The sequence below is a fragment of the Beta vulgaris genome, chromosome 2 (assembly GCF_026745355.1).
Source record: "Beta vulgaris subsp. vulgaris cultivar EL10 chromosome 2, EL10.2, whole genome shotgun sequence".
Classification (NCBI taxonomy): domain Eukaryota; kingdom Viridiplantae; phylum Streptophyta; class Magnoliopsida; order Caryophyllales; family Amaranthaceae; genus Beta; species Beta vulgaris.
In genome coordinates, this window is record NC_079203.1 from 7728514 (window position 1) to 7755847 (window position 27334).

The following is a 27334-nucleotide window of genomic DNA, read 5'->3' on the forward strand; positions in this document are numbered from 1 at the left end:
GAAGCAAATTAGTAATTGCTTCTAATGGTTCCGTCGCTAATTAATGGTTGTCTGTAAAAGTCCCCTTTTAAGGCGATATAACTTGTTGCCTCTAAAAGACTCTATATTTAGAGGCAACAATATATTCTTGTCCCAAAATATAATTAGAGGCAACCATATATTCTTATCGCAAAATATAATTAGAGGTAATACGAAACATTGTTTCTAAAACCATATATTCAGGGGCAACCATATAATTTTGCCGCGCAATATTATTGGAGGCAATATGATAAGTTGCTTATTCTAAAAACCATTATGTTTATTGGCAATTATATGATTTCGCTTCGAAATATAATTAGAGGAAATATAAAAATTTGTTTCTGAAAATTAATATATTTAGGGGAAACCATATTATTTTAACTCATAATATAATTAGAGGCAATGCCTCATTTTCCAAATTATTGATATTCAAATGCAATATGACCAAAAACAATCTGGTGTATTATTTTTACATTTCCAAGCATAATAACCTATAAGAAGTAACCTTAATAATATTGCAAAAGTAATTAAACCAAGAAATTTCAAGAAAATCAAATATTTATTTTACTCTAAGGAATATTATTAACCAAATGCCAATAAACTGTAGTACAATCTCAAAAACCATAGTACACCATTAATCAAATAAAACACCCAATGACTTGCAACAACCCGCAAGCCTAAAACTAACAAACAACCACAAAGATAACAAAAAAAAACCAAAGTTGAACCAAATCAACATTGGTCTTGATCCTCAGTAATACAAAATCTCAAATCTTAATGATTCCAATAATTAACTATACATGCATTATTAAGAGTTTGCCTTAAAGATATTAAAACAACCAATTTGTTAACTATACATTTTTTTGGAGAAGTTTGGATTCCTACTAATGCTAGACTTCTCATCATCTTCAGACATCCCCTACATCAGAAAAACAATTAGCCAACGAATTAAATGAAAAATTATAATAAACATTACCGTTTTTTGTAACAAACCTAGATGAAAGTGACAAAAAGTGATGATATAAGACTTTTACCTTTTTAGAATTTAACCTTTTTATTAGTCCTCTCTAAAATGCTCTTTCTTAGCATCTTACTTATTACTACTATATCTGCATTGAAAACATATGTTTAAAATTTACAAAAATTTAAATTCTTGTTCAATAATTGTATTTGGGCATGCTTATGTTTTTCTATTTGACAGTACGTAAAGTGCAATAATTTATATGGGAAAATAAACATCATTTCTATTACATAAGGGAAGGGGGAGCAACGATGTCCTAATGTGACTTCATGTATAATGAGAAAACGTAAATGAATGCCTAAGAGCTAAGAGGAGAGTAAGCCCAAAGTCCAAAATATTAGTTAGCCCAAAGTCCAAAATAATGAATTATGAGGCAGTAAATTTCTTGTGCAACGTCCAAACACTTGCTGCTGTTTTTTTTTTTTTTAATTTCTCACCGTGAACTACAACTTGTATTTAAAAACATTTTAATAAATAAGTATAAATAATGAACAAATAACGGTATTTTATTTCTATAAAATGCTTTGAATCTCAATACCAAAATGGGGGTCAAACAAAGCCACCGGAAATTAATTTTCAAAAATCACTCAGAAATCACTTATATGAGGAAACTTTACAAATCACTCATAGAATTGAGAAAATAATGTTGTAAAAATCATGCAAACCACTCAAATGATCAGGAAACTTTACAAAAACTAAAAATTAACTTACAAACTAAAACTAATATACTAGGGCGTCAATACATACAAAAACATTCACAAAATTCACTTACAAATCATTGTTCTTAATAATCATTCACAACTGTACTCACAAAAATTACCTATAAACACAAATTTGAGAAAAACATAAGATTTTGACAGTGATATCACACATTCGTCTATCGACGATTTGCGAACTTTCAAATAGGTACACAATTCTTTTAATCTTCAAAGTTATTTCACATTAGTCGACTGTTATGTAGTTGAAAAAATGGAGATAATAGCAATAAGTTAAAAATGGCTTTTATATAATTAGACTTAAATTTGATTCATTTTCATATAAAATCTGAAACAAGATGTGTATGAAATTTGATTCATTTATAACACTGATGAAAAAGTTACAAATTTAGTTTTTTTTTTAAAATTCCAATATAAAATTTTTGCCCAAAACTTTTGCAGAATATCCATGTTCAGAAATAAATTTTGAAAAACAAAACAATATCAAACCTTTTTGCGAACAACTTTTGCAAAAATCCATTTTCAGAAAAAAATATTACATTAATTTGCAAAAACCATTTCATGCGAAATCAGATTGTGTATGAAAAATTTGAAATTTCATTTCACCTATAATTGAAATTCAAAGTGTTCAAATTTAAAAAAGGAGAAAAATTAAAAATGACCATTTCATGCGAAATCAGATCGTGTATGAAAAACTTAAATTCCTTTCAAATATAATTAAAACTCAAAGTGTGAACATTGAACATTTAGAAAAGGAGAAAAAATTAAAATGATGAAAATTCTTAAACATCAATTTGTGAAATCAGAATTTAGAAGTTAGACAAGGAAAAAAACTGAAATTGTATTATACTTTTCGGTTACAATTTTGGGATCATAGAGAAAACTATTATAAATTACAAAAATGAATAAAACCAAAAAAAAAGAACATAACGATATTTAGTAAAGAACATCATACTGATTATAAAAGAACATGCGCATATAAGACTTGAGAAACAAAAAACTACTCCCTCCGTTTCATATTAATCTACACACTTTGACATTTTACACTATTCATAAATTTCACCTTGACCATCATTGATTTATACGCGGATGAAAATATAGTCATGTGGAATCTTGTTAGATTCGTCATAATATGTATTTTATTAATATGTACTTTTTATAATTTTTACAAATACAAAACTAAAGATATATGTCGTCAAAGTTTTGCATTGGCATGCGTGAAAAGTGTAAGTGTGTAGATTAAAATGAAACGGAGGGAGTATTCAAAATCACAAAAATGAATAACAACATAAAAAGAACATGGAAGAATCTTATTCACAAAATAGAGGTGAACTTAAATACTAACTTGCATTTTCAGTTTGTTTACTACTTAGTATTAGGCCTAAAAATATCATCGCACGCATCGCGTGCACAAAAGACTAGGTGTCCCCGAATAGCGATTAATTATCAAGGTAAAAAGGTTTATGTAAAATATCATTCAAGAATTAAAGTACAACATATCTCTATTATATAAGGGAAAGGGGGAGCTATGGTGTCCCCGAATGAAGAGACTAACATTCTAAATTACCAATTCACTTACAAATCAAAGGGGGCTTCAAACAAAAATACCAAAAATATAATTATAACAATCACTCACAACTAAACTAAAATCATAAAATTGCATAATTTACGTTATGCAAATCACTAAAATGAAGGAACTTTATAAAAACTTAAAAATTCACTTACAAACTACAACCTATGAAAAAATTGAGTTGAAATTAAAGTATCCACTTTCTTTACAATTTATGAAGTACTGTACTTAATTCAAAAATCAACTAAAAATTAGAAATCATAAATAAATTCAATAGAATTTCTATTTTGTTCATAGAATTTAACTTTGAAAAGTAAAAAAACAAAAACAAAAAGAATGGTGAGAAACTTAAGTGACATAAACTAAACCAATCAATTTTTGCAATGAAAAAATTTATACTTCGTATGTATAATGTTCAAATTTTGACTCTTATGCCGAATAAAATCGAATTTCTGTTTCGAAAAAAATTCAAGCACGCATCGCGTGCAAAAAATTCTAGTTTCATCATAAATCAAGAGCTGATAAGAATTCATAGAGAAAATACTCAGTTTGAATTATTGTCTTCTCAACCTCGGTATATATCTAGATATAAGCCACATCATCCCATATAACTTAAAACTTTCCATAACAAACATAATAGAGAAACAACAATATTAATAGTCAATTTAAATACTTCCTCTGCTTTTTTTACTTCAACACTTTCCTAAAAGAGAAATAATTTATTACTTGCAACACTTTCTACATTTGTTTTTCCTTTCTCTCTATCTCCCTTCGATCACATGGGGTCCTCAATTTTTTTCTTTTCTATTACCTCTCTCCTACCCAAATTTTGCATTGGAGTTGATGAAAAAAAAATATTACAAGTAAAAAAAACGGAGGAAATAGAACAAAAGAGGACTATATACAGTATAACGCGAGTGCTAAGTCTAATGGTTGCAATTTATGATCCATTCACCAAACTCCAAACTATTTGACACCCCATCGTTAAACCCACTTGTTGTAATTTAAGCAGATTCTTAACGATTCAATAAAGAAATAAATAGTTATATAATCACTCCCAATAACTGCAAACACCACACATGACATAAGACTCATTGTTTTGATAGTTGGCATTAATTCTTTTACTACAATATTTAACACTATTGCAATAATTATTCTTTGAAGTTAAACTATACATACTTCACAATTTTTTATTCTACAGAGGGGCTTCTCCCCTAAAATTGTTTAGTCTTACTTTCATTTAACACAACAATTATGAGTGCACAACTTCAACACCAAATATAAGACAACTTACCCACTTACGATAGGTGGGCAGCTATTCAAAAAAATATAAGACAACTTGTTGCATATAATCAATAAGAACTTAATCCACAATTTCAGCACCAGATCAAATGCTAATTACATAGCATGAAGGCTGAGAATTGAACTTGCATTGGTAATGCGAGAAAAGTGATATCAAACTAAATATTAAGGAAACAGATTATAGGGACTTCATTAGTTAAAAGAAAACAAGTCACTTGAAAACCTCAAAGTTGAGCCACAAATCCTGCATGGCAGATTTTATATAATCAAACTTGAAGCCAGAAAGAAAGAAAAAATTACATTACATTGATGCACATAATTTCTTCTCTCTAATTGTACTTTAGTCACAACATTCAAATATAGACGTGCACTCATATTTAAAGCAGAGCATCACTAAATCAATCATAAATTTAGTGAGGAAAATATATATATCAGGACAAAAAATGAATCGGAATTCCAAAACATAAACGAATATTTAGAGGAATCTCAAAACCCACATGTAACTTGAGCTATGTTTTCTTGAGAAAATTGAAGTGCAATCATCTAGCACCAACCACAAAGCCCTACACCTCTCTCCAAATTACTGTTAGTACTCATCAAATTAAACTCTTCAACAGGCAGACAATCGTTGATCTTAAACTACTAAATTATCATGAAACAACAAAAAGTGGGAGGAAGGGTGAAACCGGAGAGCCTAAGCATACAGTATATGATAACCTCTTCAAGTATTGAGTAGAAATTAAATCACAACAAGTAGATAGAAATCAAAAAAAATATTACCATAAAAAATAGGAAAAATGGATCAGAATACCCCCAACTTTGGCCCGTCCGCTTTTAGTACCCCCAACTTTGGATTATTTTTAAATACTCCCAACTTTGGGGGTGGTCCGCCAAAAATGCACCCAGATTACTTGTAACCTGTTAACAAGGTAATTTTTTTATTTCTCTTTTATTTTTAATTTTGACTCCTACCCACCACCACTTCAACCACCCCTCCCCCCACCCCAGACCCTCCCTCTCCCCTCCCCGGCTGCAAACCCTCATGCTAGCCCAACCATCCCCCTACTCCCACCACCCAGACCCCCCCACTCCCATCCCCTAGCAGTCCCCCCACTCCCTCCACCCCCGCACCCCCTCGCCACTCCCAACCCAGCATCCCCCAATCCCCCACCCCCCACAGTAGCAGCCCCCACTGCCCTAACACCCTTCGGAACCCCCCTCCCCTAACCCCCGTCGAAATCTCCCTCCCCTCCCCCTCGATTTTCGCCACCCCCTCGCCACTCCTAACCCAGCAGCCCCCAATCCCCCAACCCCACCCCCCACAGCAGCATTCCCCCCCATTGCCCTAACAACCTTCGGAACCCCCCCTCCCCTAATCCTCGTCGAAATCTCCCTCCCCTCCCCCTCGATTATCTCGGTTTCTGACCTCTTCCTTCGTCACAGTACTGAAGTCTTTCGGTGGGGGTTTGCTGGAAATCGAGGGGGGTGCAGGTAGGGGTTTCGAAGGGGGTTAGGAAATGGGGGAATTCGATGGGTGGTGGTGGTCAAGAAGGTGGCAGTGGGGGGTGGGAGGTGGGGGGATGACGAGAGGAGAGAGAGATGAGCAGAGGGGGGAGGTTTTTTGGTTTACCAGTTCATCCGGTCATAACAGGTAAATGGTCCATTTTTGGCGGACCACCCCCAAAGTTGGGGGTATTTAAAAATAATCCAAAGTTGGGGGTATTAAAAGCGGACCGCCCAAAGTTGGGGGTATTCTGATCCATTTTTCCTAAAAAATAAAGAAACAAGAACAGGAGTGAAACGAGCAAGTTATGAAATTTTGAGAATCAAATAAACACTCTTGGATCATCCAAATTTTGTATAAAATCATTAAGCTACACTAGAAAGAACAAAGGATATAAAGGCCATTGTTTAAATTTCTAAACCGGAAACAAAAACCCTAAAAGTTCAGCAAAATAAAAGAAAAACAAGTTGATTTATCTAACTTTGGCTGAATTTTGCTAAAGAAAAGATGAAAAATTGAAGAAATCAGCAGAATTTTAAACAAGCAATCAACACAAAACTTTAAATTTCTTCAAATTACAGTAGTGTTATTTCTCGAAATGAGCAAAAAAGAAGAGCAAAAATTTGGAGGATTAACGTGATGAATTCATATCTACAAAAGACATAGAAGCCTTGGACATAAACTATGGGTGAAGCGTCGAACTTCCGCCGTTTCGTTCCGTCGTCAAGTATCTCTATTCTATATGTCAAGAGGGGTAGGACATCAAAAATCTAAAAACTCCTATTTTACCCCCAACTAATGAAGCAAATCTCTATTATACTACCTCCGTTTTTTTTAGTTGCAACGTTTGACAAATTGCACTATTCATGTTCTCTTATTTGACCACATTTATTGATTTATATGTTAAACAAAATATAGTCATGTGGGGTCTTGTTTGATTCGTTTCGATGTAAGCTTTCATAATATCAAATTTTATAATTTTTACTTACATACAATTAGAGATAAAACGATTTGAAATTGTACATTGGCAAGCGTGAAAGTCAAAATGTTGCAACTAAATAAAAACAGAGGTAGTATAAGCCAAGAGAGGAGGTGTGGTGTCCTCTTTTGAAGTGACTAAAATACCCTTAATGATCTAATTAATGGAACGAAAAAAATTACAAAAGCAAATCATTTAAAAATTATTATTCCAACTTGCCATTTAAAACAAGTTTAAAATGGTATATGCATCAAATACTTCAATCAAAAATTAAATGGACAAAATATTTATACCTTATAAAAAAAGATGGTATACATAACGTGCACATGAAAAGTCTGAACATTCACTACCTTTGATACTCTTTAATTCAGTTAAACCAACTCATTATTTTTGTTCTTTCTGTTCAATATTCATTCACAAAAAATCAATGTTAACAATCACTCACAACCTTTTTATTTTTTTACATTAGCGAATTAATATATCTAAATTCATCTAACTGTTGAATTTTTCACATTTAAGTTTAATCATAAATAAAGTATGAATGGAGTATCTAATAGAATAACAAATTTTGAAATTAACGCACGCATCGCATGCATATGAAGGCTAGTTACCTCTAATAGAATAACAAAAAGGAAAAAAAGGGGGGGAAAACAAAAAAAATCAAAAGAGAAACAAATATTTTTTCAAATTAGTAACTTGATCACCTATCTCAAGTAACTACCAAAACAAAAAATAACAAAAGGAAAAAGGAATATCACCACCAATAAAAACATATCTCTATTAAATAAGGGAAGAGAAGGGGGATACCAAAAATGGTAAATCCTTTTATAACTCTAAGTAATAAAATACAAATTCACCATCTTTTATCATTATATCCTCAATTAACAAAATAGTTATACCATCATTGATTTAATGGTTTTCAAAAAACAGAAAAAAAATATAAAATGAACTTTATGAACAATTCAAAAAACAGAAAAAATACAACGCAATTGACCTTTTGTTTGTTTTCGCACGCATTGCGTGCATATAAGACTAGTCATGAGAGTTTGAAGGAGTGAGACCTAAACAAAAGAATTGTGGGAAACTAAGATCTAAAAAAACCGTAAAAATGTTTTTAAGTGTATCTTTTTTAAAAAATAAATTAAATAAGTGCTATATACAGGAAAAAAGGCTAAATACAACATTTAAAATTATGCTTAACTTAACCACGGTTCATTTTAATATTTTTAATAAAAAAAAGGAATCTCGTATGCAGGGATGCAACAATGCTCAAAATAAATTACCATAAGTACTTGTGCACACAGGCTAAAAAAAAAAAAATCTTCTGCATTATTTGTTGTGGGCTGGGACTTGAAAGTGACGAATCAAGATGAGAAATACTCAATTGTTCAAATTTCAAATTTATTGTCATATTATTCAAAGTTGGTAGGTCATATTTTATATTTTTCGGGTTACTATTATATGTACTACAATGGGGATGGGGTCATTAATCATAGATGACCCCCTATAGGGGGGTCATTTGTTATAGATGACCCCGCAAAGCGGGATCATTTGTCATAAATAACCCCAAAAAGAGTAGGTTAACATTTTTTTTATTTTGTTGTATTTAGCCTTTTTTTATTGTATATAGCACACCCCATAAATTAAACTGATTATTAGCATGGCAACGAGGGATTTTGTGGCAAAACAAATAAAAATTCTATTGCAATTACTTTTAGTTTGAATTCAGTTGCACTTTAATTCGGTTTATTGGTTCAACAATTCAACGATTTATCCACAACAGTCCATCGGTCCTACGGTTCTTTTTAGTGCAATTTAGATCCTGCACCGCGAGGTGTAGGATGAGCAACTTACACCTCGTGCAAAACGACATCGTTTCTTGTATTTTAGGGGGGGGCCAAATTTTGGTTGAGTTTTGGCGCCTTTTTTGAAGTGGGCCACCTTGGGTTCTCTCATGCAATGTCATGTTGTACTTTGTAACTTACATCAATCAATCATTCACTCTATTTCTCTCTCATTAATTTTAGAAGAAGCATGTAAAGTCTCTCTCTTTTTTTTTTCTTCTTCATTGATTTCTTTCTGAGTTTCATAATTTTCTATTATAATTTGGCAAAGTTTACTTTTGGGGATTTTCGGTTTTGCATTTTGTAAATCTTTTCAAGTTTCATGGTACAAAAGTTGGAAAAATGGAAGATATAAGTGAAAATGATGTTGATAATGTTGTTCTTGATAATGCAATGGAAGATTTAGGAAATGAAGGAGAAAGAGAAGAAGATGAATTAGAGAAGAAGAATGGTATTTAGCTACGTAGCTCTTTTTTAATGTACAAATGCATGTTGGTTGATGTGCAAGAATATAGTAATGTACATTTGGGAATTTAACACTGTTCAATGTGTTGACTATTAATGTACAGTGGCATTTTGTACTTTGGTTACGTACGTCAGATATGTTTAATGTTATCCCATGAAGTGTCAATATGCGCAGTCAATTTTAACTTTGGTAGTTACATAAGTCAATCATTGACTTTGTATGTCTCTGATTTATTATGCAAGAAGCAATTTAATGCCTTGTCTCATTTATTTTTCATTTATTGTGTTCTTCATTGGAATGTACCTTATATTCATGTATGTATATTATAAATTCCCAAAAGTTGAAAGTATGGATGTTTTCCTGTTTTGCATGTGTAAACCTTTATGTGTTTCATGATACCCAATTTGCCAAATGGAGGGAAAAAGTGGAAAATAATGTAATTTACCTGCAATAAGAACAATAGTACAATTAGGGTATTTTAGTGATCAATTTAGTGACATCCAATGTACATTATTCTATATGAGGGTTAATATTTGTTATGTGTTAATATTTTTATTTTTTTGTGTCTGTAGAATACGTTGAGTGTGAGACATCTAAATTGATACACAAAGAAGTTGCTAATGATGAAGAAGCTTACAAATTATACAATGAGTATGCATTTACATGCGGATTTGGTATCCGGAAGGGCAAAGTTTGTTGGAGATATGATACAAAGACCATCATACAACATTTTTTGGTTTGTAGTCGTGAAGGATTGAAAGACAAAAAAGGTGGTGTGCCTAAGGTATGTGTTATGTTGTGTGTGGTTTAATGTAGGTCATGATAATATGTACATTAAATTTATATAATAGTGTTATGGGATGGTGATGATCATTAACTGAAAGCTAATGTTCACTAGAGTATACTTGAGGTATTTGGTATGTTGTGTGTGGTCATGATAATATGTACATTAGTATATCATATGTTATTATATATAGTGGTATAAATTAGTATACATGAGATAGTTATTTGATTTGTTTCAAATCATAGTGTTTTAAAAATTTGTGGATGATCATTACTGCAAAGTCAATGTTCACTAAGTATACATGATGTTCTTTTTGGCACAGGCATATACTAAGATTGATCAACGTTGTGGATGTAAAGCGTTTATTCAATTTGATGTTTCCAAAGAGTCTGGACTTTTTATTGTTACTAAGCACCATATGATTCACAATCACCCAATGGTGCCATTGAAACAAAGACATTTAATAAGATCTCATAGGAAAGTGACAGTTGAACAATTGCACATGATTAATAATTTGAGAAGTTGTGGAGTTGGGGTTGCTGAAGCTGTGCGTGTATTGAGGAAGGAAGCCGGGGGATCTGCAAATCTTGGTTTTGCGAACAGAGATGCTTATGATGCAGTTGCTACTCAAAGAAAGAAAGAACTTGATGGTTGTGATAGTAACCAACTGATTAAGAACTTTACGCAAAGACAAGCAACAAAATATGATTTTTATTATGACGTTCGACTAGATGCTATAGGGCACTTAATAAGTTTTTTTTGGAGAGATGGAAGAATGAGAAAGGATTATGAAGTGTTTGGAGATTTAGTTGTTCATGATACGACGTACCGCACGAATAAGTATGGGATGATTTGCGGTCCGTTTGTTGGGATGAACCATCACCAAAGGAATGTGATGTTTGGAGTTGGTTTCCTATTAAACGAAGACACCGATTCTTTTGTGTGGTTGTTTGACTCGTTTTTGAAGAGTATGGGAGGTAGGTCGCCAATTACCATTATGACTGACCAAGATGCCGCGATGGCCAAGGCTATAAGCATTGTTTTCCCAATGTTATACATCTCTGTGTATATGGCATATAGGGAAAAATTGCATCAACAATATAAAAGCATTGTGGGGAAAGGCTGGATTTGTGGATCTATTCAATTATGTTCTAAAACATTGTGAGACCAAGAGTGAGTTCAAGCACTACTGGAAAAGGTAATTGTTCATTGTTTTCAGCTCAATGTTCAGTGCTAAACGAACATATGTTCAATTGTTGTTTTATTGTTCATTGTTCTCATCTCAATGTTCAATGCATAATGAATATTTTGTTGAATGTAAGGTTTGGTGATTAAATTTACAGCATTAGTATGTTATTCCGATCTCAATAATTGTGATGATTTAATGTGCATTATTAAATGAGTGTTGAGAAAGGGAATGTACATTGTCAAAGGGTATTGATCATTCACTTTATTGTGTGTGTGATATGATTATGGTTGTGCGTGTGTTGATGAATGGAATATTGTTGTATTAATGTACATTATTATTATGTGATAATTTTTAGCTCAGTAAATGTCATGATGTAATGTACATTATATTATGAATGTGTACAAATTTATGTTCATTTAATAACAAATATTGTTCATTGGTGTAAGAGGAATGATCATTGGATTTATCAGAGTTTTTCACTGTATTATGTATGCAGTATGATTACCAAGTACAAGTGTGCTGCATGTCCTTGGTTGATTAGGTTGTACAAGTTAAGGAAGATGTGGTGTCCAGTTTACTCCAAGGATTACTTCTCAGGGGGGGGGGGTGCTGTCTTCTCAAAGAAGTGAGACTACAAATCATTCCTTGAATCAAAGGCTTCATAGCATGCAAGGCCTTTGCGATTTCTGCAAGGTTTTTATAGATGTTGTTGAGGAATGGAGGGATAGGGAGAATGGTGAAGATTACAATGCACTTAATGGCAACAAACATCTAGCATTTGTAGATGTTAAGTTACTAAATGAGGCGAAGAAGATATACACTGTGGCTGTGTATTTGACATTTGAGGAAAAAAATTTCATAAGAGGTGCGTCATTTTGCCAGAAACTAGTCAAGTATGATCCCCCTTTCTTTGAATACCATGTGGGCCGCACTGAGAAAGAATATCTAATGCATCTTGTTAGATTTGACCAACAAAATATGACAATTGATTACACATGCAAGTATTTCACTGTGATGGGTTTATTATGTTACCATTCATTGAGGATTTTTCACATACATAATGTTGAAAAAATTCCCCAAAGATACATTTTGGGTAGATGGGCAAAACATGCTATGTGTACAAGAGTTGACGATGACGTTGGGAAGGATGTAAACATTCTTCAAGCGTCGGTGTGACATGTTCAAACTACAAGGGATGCTTTATCCATAATCAATTCAACTCAACATGACATAGCTACTAGGAAGTTTGTGGAGAATGCTTTAAGTGATTTGAAGTCAAAGGTTGGGTTGCTTATTGGGAAAGTTGATGAATCAATCACAATTGATGACGTGCAAAATTTATATATCCTGTTGTGAAAGATCCACCTAAAAAGAGGAAGAAAGGAACTAGAAATGTAAGGTTGAAAAGCACTGTGGAAAAGCAGGTGAACATGTTAAGAGGGTGGAAGAAAACTGCTGAGAAAGCTGCATTGAGGAACAAGGCAAAAGCGCAAAAATCTATCCAGGTACTCATTGTACAATGCTATTCCCCAAATGTTCGTCTGTTATTGTAACATGTTCATTATTGGGTAATTTGGATAGTAGGATATCATGATGGCATATTTTGTGTATTATTGATGTACATTGGTATTATATGTGTTCATCTGTTATTGTTACATGTTCATTGTATGATTATGTGGTAGTAGGATACCATGATGGCATATTTGTGTGGATATGTTGAAACGATGTACATTGTATATATAGGAATGTTCTTTGTGTCTTTGTAATCTTGTACATTTTCAACATGGTGAATGGTCAATGTAATTAGAAGATAATTTTTTTTAATTAGTTTAGCCAGCTAACTTTGACTATTACAGGAATACATTGATATCCCTGAAGAAAGCACTGTAGCTCACTCAACACAGAACAAGTCTCTTCTTGATGTGTATGGTCCTGATGATTATTTCTCTATTAACCACATCCCTGGGGAAGGTAGTAAAGTTGAGCAGCCGCATCACAAAGCTGCTTTGGAAGTCTACCACGAATATTCTGAGAAGCTGTTCGGTAATTGAGAAACGATATTTTGGTAACCTAACATGAATATTTTGAAGAGCTTTTTGGGAAATGAAACGTAGTCCACCATGAATGAGTTGTTGATACACTATTTATTTTTTGTAATTCATGTAGCTCATTCACGTTGTACTTGGTCCAAAACACCCAAAAAACTCCTTATTATGAATTGGAGGTCGTGTTAACTTATACAATGTTTATAATTGGTGTATATGTTAACTTTAGTTAGTGAACATGAAAGTATTGATAATGTACATGCTAAAGATATGGGTAAAGAAGTTGTATTTTGGCACCTAATGTGATGTAAAAATGGTGAAGTCACACTTTTGAATGTTGGAATCACTTGAAAACACGAGGCTATTATCTGAAAATATGTTAGAAAATGTGTATAATTATTTGAATGTTTGAACTATGGAGAAAATTGATGTGAACATAAAAGGAATGATAATGTACATCCTATAAAAAGGAGGAAAGAGCAAATTTGTTCAAATCACACATGGGATAGAATATATGTCAAATATTTTGAAGTTAGCAGCTCAAAAGTTAGTAGTTGTTGCTATACAAAAGTATTCTAGAAAAGAAGTATCAAGCAATCGTATTGTTTTGTTAACACAAAAGTAATTCTAGAAATGGTTGGGGTGCGGGGGAATCAGATGTTTGGTTTAGTAATCTATGTGTGTTTGGACTTCCCTTTAGCTTGCGCCTTGGCAGAATCAGCAACCCAGGTAGCACGGTTGTTGACTTTGCTCATAACAATGTCAATGCAGTACTGGATTCTCAGTTGCTTGATCTTGTCAAACTGAGAACAAATGAATTGTGTGAGGTTTAGGAATATGAGTAAGACATGCTAGTAGAAAAAACCTCAATTGCTCCGGTTTTTTAAGCCACAAATGCTCCGTGTTGCATGCGTAGCAGATGCCATACGAGCATTTGAGACTCTTACAAATGCTCCGGTTGCAACCGAAGCGTTTGGCAACACAAATGCTCCGGTTTTTAGGGAAAACCGGAGCATTTGAGGCCAAAAAAAATATAAAAAAAAAATTTTAAAATTTTTTTTTTACACTAAATTAATACATAATAAATTATATATAGGTAAAGAGTTATATTTCTAATATTTTTGTTCCTGAATATTACAGATCCCATATGAATAATAAAAAATTACTGTGAATAATAAAAAATGACTAATCGTCCCACTAGTTAGGTGACTCTGCAGGTTCTCAGATTGTTATTTTGCAACCAACACCTTAAGTAGACCCAAATTAGCCTGAACCAACAAGGCAACAATGGTCAATAAATTAACAATAATCCTTTAACCAAAAAAGGCTAAGGTCGCCATGTAGTTAAACAAACTAAAAAAAACAGGTCTACAACAGAATTCGACATACTTTAATGATCTCTTTGTTCTTCCTCTGAAGAAGAAGAATCGAGGAGGGCAACAGACTGTATGCACTTGAAAGAAGATCAGAAAATTCATAAGCCAAGCCTTTCACAGCAACACTAATCATATGTGGAGTCTCACCAGCAAGACCTCCCGCTAACTGTGAAAGCAAAAGAACCCAGAAATCATCTTAATGAGCGATAAAAACACAAGCTAGTATCTAAGTCATGTATCTTCCTCCTGCTGTGGCATACACAGGTCTCTTTGGTGGAGTATCTTCTTCCCAACTCTTAGACTGACAAGATTTGCCCCTTCTCGAATAACTACTGAAACCTATCAGCAAGTAAATATGAGCAAATTCGAGATGAAAGAGTTTTGCGATTTCTTAAGAAAAGCAATTTATGGAGCCCAACCTGCCTTCTCGAATAAGGAAAAATATCAATAAAGTAACAAGCAAAAGCTACTTCTAAAACCAAGGTATAAATATAATTAAAGACCACAAGCTACTTTCTTTATCGATGAGTAAACAAAAAAAAAGATAACTTTCAAGCAGCAATTGTAGAGAGAGACAAAGCGAGTGGAATAAATACTTTTGGCCCGCGAGAAAGACCTTGCTTGTGGACCGACAGAGCGAGCTGTAATGGTAGCTAGTTGCTTCAGATCAGCAAATAAATGTAAAGCCAACAAATTTAAACAAGTCAAGACTATATTGCAGCACATGGGGTGCTAGTAAGCTAAGATGAAAAAGTCACCTTAAGAAAACGAAAAAAGTAATAAGAAGTTGTATGAAACCTTCTTGGGTACACTTGCAATGCTATTTTTCTTGCTCATTTCGTTAGCTTCAAATACCCCGGGAACATCTAAGATTTCCATTCGAAGCTTTGAAGGTTCACGAGTGCAACTGTCCTCTTGCTTAGGTTCGGATTCAATTGTTAGGGCTTCTACAGATACATTCTTCCTATAATTTTAAAAAAGGGAAAGATGAGGATGATAATCAGACAGCAAAACTCCACCATACTACTAATAATAGAAAACAGAAATACATTCACTACTTAAATATAACACTGATATGGTTCACAAATAGCATTACTCCTTCAGATTTAACCACTTACAAGAATCAGAGCCCAGTTTTCATCACTTCTTGATGCACAGATCAATAAGATACAAAATTAATGTAAAGACATTGATGAAGACATCTCTCATTACATAAATGATATGACTGTAGTTTAGTTCCAAAATTTTCAAGATTCACTAGGATTGAGTGAATGGATCAGTAAATATGTATGGACTGGTGAGATGTGAAGAGAGAGACGAACCTGTGTAAAGTATACTATGTTGTTGTAGAGCTGATTAAACTGATTAGGTTTTTTTTTTTTCATTTTTGACGGGGATTAAGCAGATTAGTTATAATGTAAAATATTACAGTTTATAAAGGATTACATAAACCAATTACTTTTTGCAACATATCAGAAGACTAAAATAGAATCGTATAGGCTAGGCCATAATATAGACTGCCATGCATGCTTCTTTTAATAAACCTAGCAAATGGGAAAATGATTACCAGCGTTGCAAATGAAAGCTAGCAAATAGTGAACCTACGGAGTTTGTTTTGCATGAACAAGTAGATCAAGTGATACCTCAATCGATGGCTAAGGAAGATAAACTATAAAGGCACTTACTCTAACTATATTCTCCCTACCACCCCATGCACTAGCATATCACAGTGAGTGACTTCGAGGCTGATGCATCTCACGTTTAAATACACTTCCACATGTAACTGTTAGTGACCCTAGTATTAGATAATATATATACCATGAAATATGTTAAGATGCATATATAGCCAACCACATTAATGATCAAGTTTAATCATTTCACAAGGCAATAATAATTAGCAGTGAAGCAAGGGATCAAAGCAAAATATAGAGTAAATTAAGGTCATACAGCAGTGTGATTGAAGGGTGGTGAATTTCAAATGCTATGAGATGTATAGACCTTCACGAGGCATGGGAGTATGGGACTTTAACCATAGCAACATTTTTATTTAATACATCATATAGTTAGTCGCATTGAGATTAAAACTTAATTTTGACACCCCAATTGCGACTCTCTTTGTCTCTCTCTTGGGCGTGCAGACTTTGGAAGTTGGGGGGCCGAAAAAACTAAGAAGGAAGGTTTTCTGAGCAAAGCAGGTGGATCTAGGTGAAGAGACTAGAGATAACTTACAATACTCCAGGTACCCGACCTGCAAAATGGCGTGTCAATTGCTTTAAAAAGAAAGACACGTTAAGCAATCATTAATGACATAAATTAAACACCGAAACATACCAAGATTTCATGATAAACAAATGTACGGAGAGACTCTCGCCCTATCTAGTCTCTCTTGTTTCAATCTTTTGAATAGCCGTTGCTCAATGTGGTCACTGAGAATCGTTTTTGGCAAATCTTTTGCCCCAAGAACGACACTTTACGGCAATGGCTTACGCTCTCCCCTTTCAATCTCTTGCATATAGCAATAAGGACATGTGTATTCAGCTTGACCACCATCATTCCGTCTTCCATTAAACAACGCACATATCTGATGCTGCTAGGCTTCACATTTATCACATTGCACCCACTGCAAAGAAGAATAGTATGAATTGTAAGAGAACCATAAAATGGAGTTACCTATGGCTGCAACGACATCAAACATCCAACTGAGAAACTTACCCATTCTTCTGTCTCTTCATCATTTTTCTTTTTATCCAGCTTAATCTTGGGAATTGCAGTTTCGTCAATAGCAATTGTATCACCACGCGCTTCATTACAACATGGAATACAAAAAGAGTGACGTGTATCACCAGCTCCAACAGTGTAATACATCGCATTTCGTTTTATTCGAGCACCACATCGAGTACAATAAATAGGTGGCGGTTCAAAAGTGAGCTTCTCAATTGCACATAACTGATTTCACTCATTGAGTGTTCCATCGCTTGATTTTTTTCTGCCTTAGCTTTGCTCTGCAATCAATAAAAAGAGAAAACAGATTAATTTTACGGTAGTCTATGACAAGCTGCACAAGCAATTTACAGCAGAACCACCAAACAGAAGCAACTTCTAAGTCAGCGATTAACCAGGGCCACATATTTGCAAAGGTATATCACATAATCGTTGCACAAGATAGTCAATAGATCACTGCAATGATGAGACCATTATAGTGGTGATGGTTCACTCATGCCCAGATTGAGACCTAACTCATAGCTCCATAAAACAATAACAATATGCAATCCAACTTCTTATCATAGGTAGTCGACTAAAGAAACTCTTCAAGAAATACAACAACCCGTAATATGATAATAATCTAATGGCACTACATTGAAAGATAAGGTAAAACTGTCTGTTTCAGCCTTTTCAGTGTCTATTTGCCAACAGAAGGGTACCCCTGCACCTAAATAGCATGAGCCCTCGCCAATAAAAGGATATGATGATCGCCTTGACAGGCTCATTTGAAGGTTTATCCTATTCTTTAACTATCACAATCTAAGGTTTTGGCCAACAAGTATAACACAATATCAGGAGGCTCTTCTTTTCCCTTGGTAATAATAGCAGATATGAGCAATTAAAACAATAATACATCTTAGCAAAGGCATAGCTCCGGCACAGACTAATAGAATTCTCCCAAGCTAAAAAAGTTGGAGTTGTTAAAGGTCACAAAGCACAGTGTCAAATAGAACTGAATGATATCATAAAGTAAATATTGGGTCACGAAGTTAGGATGATTGGTTCATGGACACATATCTAACTCAAATATGATGTAGAAGGAATACTGCCTGACATTTAATGTCAGACTTCAGCAATTATACTGAAAAGAAACATTTGAGCAACAACGAGACAATCAAATCAGGGAAAACAAGTAAAATATGTTGGATTGATAAGAATTCAGCGAATATCCCGCCAACTATTATCTGAGCATCATTAATTGAACCACTATCTTTATAGATTATTCTTTCCCATTTTCCTAAATACACTTTCAGTTATTGTTTGTCAAGCTTAATGCAGATCATAACCAGAGTTAATTTCAGAAGAAAGGGACGAAAGTAGGGAAGCAACAACCTGAAAATTCTGCTGTTGACGAAAGAGGCTATATGGGAACAGAAGTCATTAGCAAATTAGTTGTGCATGAAGTGAACATAAAATGCAAGGTGCTTTCATGCCAAAGTGAAGAGCATGAGGAAAAGATGGAATATAACAAGCTGACTACTAAGCAATGGCACAATGACAGATCCAAAGATTATTATGGAGATACAAGTAGCTTCCTTGACTAATATTATGGATATTTAGCTAACTGTACTATAACTTACAACACTTTCTCAGTTGCCTATTTTGATCTTTGCGGCTAAACCTTAAAACCTTTTTTGCATAAGAAACAGAAACCAGTTGCTTGCACTAGCTACTACAAAAAATAATCATGAACTCAAACAACTACAATTAATCATGAACTCAAACACCTACAAGTTGACCAGAATCGTAATCTAGATTCACTGAACTTAATTGTGAACTGAACTAAATAAATACTAAAAAAATTTAATCCAAAGCTAACAAAAACCCTATGGTGGTAAATGTTTGGCCTTTGTGATACTTAACTAAAACCCTTCTTGGCTGTGAATATCAGCACTCAAGTTCTATTACAACAATGAATCTTTTTCATATGAATCTTTTTAGGTGACGTGGTCCACAATCTCTCTCTACTTTTTCTCCTACTCCACTTGCAAAATCACAGAACTACTCACTCAATACAACTCTTGAAAAAGTAATCAAAAGGAAATGTGGCAAACAATAAGAGATGAAGGGAGTGTCATTTTTGTTTCACAGCAAGCATGGCAAACTGATATTCGCTCAAAGTGATATCATCATCAGAATCAAAATTCAGTCAAATCACAAACTCCAGTAAACCATCGAAAAATCAACCTTTTCGAAATCAAACATCAAAATCCCTAATACTTCATAAATTAGATTGATAACTTCACGACCAAAAATCATACAAATTTATAAAAATCAAGTCACGAAACCTAAAACAGACGCACTAATAGAAAATCAAATATGGCAAACTGTTATTCGCGAATTAAACAAAATAAATGAAGAATCAATTCGCAAAACCTAAAAAATGCACTAACATAAAGTCAATGTTACCTTCAGATCTGAGAACAAGGAGAGAGAAAGCAAGAATTAGGGTTACCTTCAGATATAACGACATCAACGAACCGTTCGTGAGAGAAGGCTTGAAAATTTGGTTCTTCAGCAGCGACGGCAGGATGCGGCATTCGAAGAAGCAGATCGAGACTGAGTGAAGAGGGGAAGAGAGAGAAAAATTAAGGAGCACATCCAGAGTGAGTGGAGAGGGAAAGAGAGAGAACAGAGATTAGAGGGGGGAATAGTTTTAGACTTTACGTTCCAACTTCCAAGTATTAAATTCCTTTCCAAAAAAAAAAAGTGTTAAATTAGTCAAATGCTCGGGTTGTTTTTCAAAACCCGAGCATTTGTGAATTTTTTTTTAAAATTTTCCAAAAACTTGTCAAATGCTCGGGTTGTTAAAACAACCCAAGCATATGTAAAATAGCAAAAGAGGTTTTTTCTACTAGTGGGTGACTATCATCCTAAAATAAATGTACATGTAAAAGACATACAATGAACATCTAAGTAAATACATTGTACATGTAAAAGACATGAAATGAAGATTTAAGTAAAATGTACATGTGAAAGAGATAAACCGAACATTAATATAAAATACAATGTACATGAACATATGAAGAAGTATATATTTTGACTGAACAATGGAGCAAGATAATGTGCTTGATAAAAAACATGCAGTGAACATTATATTGGCTTTAATGTACATGTTTAAGAGATGCAATGATAATCTAAGTAATGTACATGTAAAACACATGCAGTGACTATCATAATAAAATCAATGTACATGTAAGGGACATACAATGAACATCTAAGTAAATACAGTGTACATATAAAAGACATAAAATGAAGATTTAAGTCAAATGTACATGTGAAAGAGATAAACCGAACATTAACATAAAATACAATGTACATGAACATATCAAGAAGTATATTTTGACTGAACAATGGAGCAAGATTATGTGCTTGATAAAAACATGCAGTGAACATCATATTGTCCTTAATGTACATGTAAAAGAGATGCAATGATAATCTAAGTATTGTACATGTAAAAGACATGCAGTGAATATGATCATATAAAGAAGTATATTTTTGTTTGAAGAGTTGCTTACATTATCAGCTACGAGGCCAGTTTCAAAGTTGGCTTCCCATTCACCGTTATATTTTTCCATGTGTCGCATCGCGAAAATCCCACAGTCATAGGTAGTGTTGCTGTTAGTTCTCCAGGGCATTTCCACTATGCGAGGCCTTAGAGGTGTACTTATCATGTTGAAGCCAAGGGATACCAGAAACCTACCATAAGCAATTGCCTGGACACAAGCAATAGGTGAGAAGATTGTAAAAAGATGGGGTAGCGCTTGATGAAATTGGTTGGAACTTACAATTTTAGCTGGGTAGTCTTTATATTTGTCGTGAATGGAGACATTTTCTGGCAATATTCTGTTGTCAAGTATATCCAAAGTCATCTTGGTGAAGTTTAAGCAAAAGACATAGAAATGGTCTGATGCGCACACAGGGAAGAAAACCTGCGACATTAGGATGTACAATCAATATCATTCAGAGAACAATCAATATAACGTCAGTGTACATTAAATGAATAACATGATGGGTATAGAGGATACTGGATAAAGTACAATCAATATCATTCAGAGAACAATCAATATGAAGACAGTGTACATTAAATAAATAACAATATGGGAATAGAGGATACTGGACAAAGTAATGTACCAATGGACAATGAAGTGAATGACAATGTACAATAAGTAGTTGAGATGATAGGGTCAGAGAAGTGGCAAAGCAATGTACATATAGACAACAGCAGTGAACAATCACTTGAATGACAATGTACATGAAAATAAGTGGCAATATAGTGAACAATTAAAGCATTAAAACATACATAACAATATGGGAATAGAGGTTACTGGACAAAGTAATGTACAAGTGGACAATGAAGTGAATGACAATGTACAATAAGTAGTTGAGATGATAGGGTTAGAGAAGTGTCAAAGCAATGTACATATAGAAAATATCAGTGAACAATCACGTAAGTGACAATGTACATTAAAATAATTGGCGATATAGTGAACAATTAAAGCATCAAAACATACATGACAGTATTGATAGAGCTTACCAACTCAAACTGGTCTACATGTGTAATGCCCTGTTCTCATAGGTGAGCTTTTCCACAAATTGTTCCATTCTTGTATTCTCAGTGAGTCTTGCAGTCTTCCTATCTTCCTCCGCTTGCTCAGGGGTGCTCGGGGGAGGATTTGAAGCATTGGGGAACAATAAGTGCTTACAATAAAATCGGGTCTGAATACATAACAGAAGTAAATTAAAAGAAATAGAAGAACTAAATGAAAGAGATGTACATGTGCTATAGTTGAAAAGAAAAGTCGTTGAGTTGAGCCAGCCATTCGATCCGAATTATGTTGGTTCAGGATACGTGCCCATGCATCAAGGAAGCCGTTCCAAATTTCCACGTCATCCCCCAAAGAAAGGAAGTGGGATCTGTTGAGGAATGTGTTACCATCATCGTAGAGCAAGTCCCTGAGGTTGAGCAAGAGGTAATCAATAATTAATGTACAAGTAAATAATACCAATTTGAATAGTAGTGGTTCACACTTGATAAGGATTAGTTATATAGTAGGATTATATTAGCTAATGTACAACAAAGACAAAATACAAAGTACATGAGTATATTTGTTAATGTACATTCATGTAGAGAGAAAGTAGGGCAAGTAGTTTTAAACACAAAGTACATGAATATATTTGTTAATGTACATTCATGTAGAGGCAAAGTAGGGCAAGTAGCTTATAACTTACTCATTATCTCCAGCAGCAAAAGCAAAGTCTGCCAAGTAGGTGTTGTCTATTTGTCGCTTTCCTCTTTTCTCTGCTATTAGGTGGGAGTACTTGACCAAATATGGAGATCGGAAAATTGCGGGTTTGATGATTGTGCGGTGTGGCTTGCTTGTAGTAATTCCGATCGATACTTCTTCATTTCTAGATTATGCATTTTTAAACAGTAAAATGTAAACTTGGAAGTTATTAGGTACTGCACAGTAGATAAAGAGGAAGATGAGTTACCGGGGTGGGGGGATTGATCTTCTGACCCTGATTCGTCATCTCTTCCAAAAGAAACAGACGTAGTACAAGTTAGGATGTGGCAAGGAAAAACTTCTGATTTGGCAAGGAAAAATGATAATAAATGCATACCTCATTGAACTACTTAGAAGCTAGTCAGCTGTATAATCCTCCATTTGCATTAGATCACCATACATAACACTATGGGTTTTAAAATTAGCAATGAACAAAAGAACCCATACTAAAACATTAAGCATTGTACAATGATCAACCCAATGTACAACACTATGTGATCATTGATCATGTGCACCCTATTGAGCAATCATATGAGCTAACTAAGATGGTTACATATAACTGATCACAATGATCATTAGAAAGCAACACAGTGTACAATAATAAGAGTACAATGATCAAAGAAGAACAGTTGCATTGAGCATAGGGAGGTTAGTGGAGTAGAATGAACATTCAGGGGAGTAGAATGAACAACCACAATAAACCAATGAACATACAGGGGAGTAGAATGTACAACACTAAATTAACATTAGATTAGCTGGACAAGATAATAGATCACAATGATCATCAGAAACCAACACAATGAACAATAATTAGGGTACATTGATCAAGTAAGAACAGGTGCATTGATCAATTGCACATTATTGAGCAATCACAATACACCAATGAACATAAAGGGGAGTAACTAACACATTCAATAACCGAAGTAAACTACTGAACATCATGGAGTGTTTAATGTACAACACAAGATTATCATCATCTGAGCTAAAGCACAATGATCATGTTACTGATCACAATGATCATTAGTAAGCAACACAGGGTACAATAAGTAGAGTACATTAATCAAACAAGAACAATTGAATTGAGCATAGGCAGGTTAGTGTAGTAGAATGAACATACAGGGGAGTAGAATGAACAACCACAACAAACCAATGATCATATAGGGGAGTAGAATGTACAATACCAAACAAGACATCAAATGAACTAGATACCTTTCATTTGATTGGATGTGAGGTTGTTGTGTAAAGACATCTACTTCAGCGTTGAAACTGGGGTAAATCCAATCATAAATATATTAAAAATCATTGGCATATGTCTACTAAGAAAACACTCACACAAAGGAAATATCCAGGGAACAAAAGTAACTAGTTCGTGTTAGTTAATTAGTGAAAATACTGGGGCAATGAGCCAAGAGTACAGTATGAAAGTTAGTCCACATAGGGATTACCCCTTAGGCGGATCAGTGTTAGGCTTGTTGGACTGGAAGATTTTATCAACATGGAGGTCCTCGTGATCTTTGAAAAAATCACCCAGCGACAGAGATGGGGAAAATGAGGAAGATGGTTGATCTTGTCGTTGTGGAGGCCTGCCCATGCTTAACTCCAAGTCCAGGCTGAAAGTTGGGGCATCAAATCCACCTGGTGCTTCATGCGGTTTGAGATGTGATTGAACAGCCTGGTCCAACATTTCCCAAAGCTCCGAGGAGTGGAAAAATGCGGCGTCTTGACTCAGAATGAGGGGTTGCCTTGATCAGGGAGAGGGTTAGGAGTAGGATTGATTGAAGGTTGCGCGGCATTTTCATACCGAGTCCAAATGGCCTGAATAATGGATGAGGAAAAGCTGCTAACCATGGGATCTAGATTGAGATGCGGGCCTTGGTTCAGTAAGGCCGTCAACTCAATGAGATTAGCTGTGAACTTGGAACAAAGATTGATGAAGTTTGATTTTCAAGATTGAAAAATAAAAAAAATTGTTAGAATACTGTATATGTGTGATAAATATGTAACATATAGATTTATTTAAAAGAAAGGGGTCACCTCAAGGTCATTGAGTGGTTGTTGTTGTTGTTGAGGATGTTGCTGGTGCTGTTGCTGTAAGAAATCCCAATATACAATCTGTAAGTACTCAATGTACAAAGAGTAACTAACCAATGTACAACACCACAACGGACAATGTACAACCAGAAATTATGTACAAGAAGGTGGTGTACATTGTTTAAAGCAGGAATTATATGTGTATAAAAAATAATTTGTACAACCAGAAGCACTTAGCTGTTGTTGCTGATTTTGTTGTTGTTGATCTTGTTATTGTTGTTGGAGTTGTTGTTGTTGCTGAAACAAACAAGTAAATGACTGTAAGCCCAATGTACATAGGCAATTAAGATGAGTCATTGTACATCCTGATAAACCGTGTGTACATTAAAGCAATAACAATGTACAACAAGATGATGTGCAATGTATAATGTACAAAACGATAAAACTGGTGTACATTAAGACAATTACAATGTACAGCACAACGGTCTACTTTGTACACCAGTATATATATTTAATATGTACAAGAAGGTGGTGTACATTGTTCAAAGCAGAAATTATATGTGTATACAAATATTGTGTATAAAAAATAAATTGTACAACCAGAAGGAATTACCTGTTGTTGCTGATTTTGTTGTTGTTGATGTCGTTATTGTTGTTAGAGTTGTTGCTGTTGCTGAAACAAACAAGTAAGTGACTGTAAGTCCAATGTACATAGACATATTAGATGAGAGATTGTAGATCCTGATAAACCGTGTGTACAATAGAGCAATAACAATGTACAACAAGATGATGTGCAATGTATAATCTATAATGAACAACACAATAAAATTGGTGTACATTAAGACAATTACAATGTACACCACAACGGTCTACTGTGTACACCAGTATATATATTTAATGTGTACAAGCAGGAGGCATTACCTGTTGTTGTTGATCTTCTTGGTGTTGTTGGGGTTGTTGGTCTTGTAAATTTTGCTGCTGAAGTAGAGTATTGTTAGGACAATGTACATTATACATGGCAAAACAACACATTATGAATATATGTTAGAGAAGGTGGATTACTTATTGTTGTTGTTGTTCATCTTGTTGCCCGTGCATGGGAGCAGGGATCCTTGGGAGAACAGTCCCCATCCCAACTCCGGACTTGAATTCCCAAGAAATCCTGCTCTTGATAATTTCCCGTTTCCATATAGAGAGTAGCGGGAATTGACGGGGAGGCTTGTGTTGTTCCTTCTGTAGATGATCAAAATAGCAGACCTAGCAAATAGTAGAGCAAATAGCAAATAGCGAATTAACATGACAATCTTAGGGTAATGTACATTAAGTCATTCACATTTAGAAACAGATGGTTCACAGTAATGTACAACTCAGAGAAGACATCACAATCAATAAAAACCAATGTACACTACTGTAGTAGCACAACAACAGGAGAGAAGAGCACATGACTTACAACATTCGACATTAATAATGTACATTTGTACAACGCAAGTGAACAATCAGTTAAGTAATAATGTACATTTAGTCATCCACATTTAGAACTCATGGTTCACAAAAATGGACAACTGGACTAAAATAGTGAACAAACTATACAATACAAGAAGAGATAAGACAATGGCATATTATGAGAAGCAATGGACATATGGACAGTATCGATATAATTTTAGTGGCAATGTACAACGAGATAAGGCAAGTGAACAATCAGTTAAGTAACAATGTACATAAGAAACTCATGTTTCACAATAATGTACAACTGGACTAAAATAGTGAACAATCAATACAATACCAATGTACAGTACTGTAGTAACATCACAAAAAGAGAGCAGACAATGGCATATGGACAATATCAATGTAATATTAGGTGGCATATGTGTACCTGTAAGGAAGGCAGAGGACCAGCAAAGAATCTAGTGGTATCCTCTTGCCAAGCACGAGCTGAATGAAGCAATGATTCAGTGGTGTACTTGCACCAGTTGTAGTTGGGGATGTTGTTGATGTCAATGGTAGCTGACAAGAAGTTTGTGAGAGGCTGGGGGTTTAGGGTCGATTTAATGCAGCAGTTAACGGCCACCACTAGGAAGGTCCTCTTCCAGTTGTCCGTAACTGGCACTGTGGCATCAGCAAGCTGCGTCGCCATCGTAGAAATGTATGGTGAACCCCTCTGGACGCTAACATATGCCCTCCAGTCCTCGATCATACTCCTAAAGTCAGCATCATTCTCCTGCAATTCCTTGGTCTCATCAACGACCAAGCCTCCTAGTGGAATCCCATACACCAAGTGGACATCGATTTCCCTGATATCGATTTCCCTGCCTCGGCGTAGCAAGAGGGAGCCACTACCCACACAATATCGGCTTACGAGCCTAGCACAGAAGATGGGGTCATTCCTTGGCATGTCTAACTCAAGTAGACCATCGAAGCCCATATCAATGATTGCTTGC

General features: G+C 34.5%; 1 protein-coding gene and 1 non-coding gene across 2 annotated transcripts; one reads left to right on the top strand and one right to left on the bottom strand.

The window, feature by feature from the left end:
- Positions 1 to 9296: 9296 nt before the first annotated feature.
- Positions 9297 to 13444, top strand: LOC125494670 (protein FAR1-RELATED SEQUENCE 5-like). The gene is made up of 8 exons (XM_048638352.2): positions 9297 to 9405; positions 9993 to 10204; positions 10527 to 11181; positions 11285 to 11402; positions 11890 to 11958; positions 12050 to 12258; positions 12753 to 12898; positions 13250 to 13444. Exons 1-8 carry the CDS (start codon positions 9297 to 9299, stop codon positions 13442 to 13444), a joined length of 1713 nt encoding a protein of 570 aa, XP_048494309.2.
- Positions 13445 to 14060: 616 nt separating this feature from the next.
- On the bottom strand, positions 14061 to 20215 carry LOC109136304 (uncharacterized). The gene is made up of 5 exons (XR_007270923.2): positions 20033 to 20215; positions 17527 to 17816; positions 17146 to 17434; positions 14828 to 15778; positions 14061 to 14706 (listed from the first exon to the last, which is right to left on the bottom strand). It is a non-coding gene; the product is annotated as an uncharacterized LOC109136304 (transcript).
- Positions 20216 to 27334: the final 7119 nt, after the last annotated feature.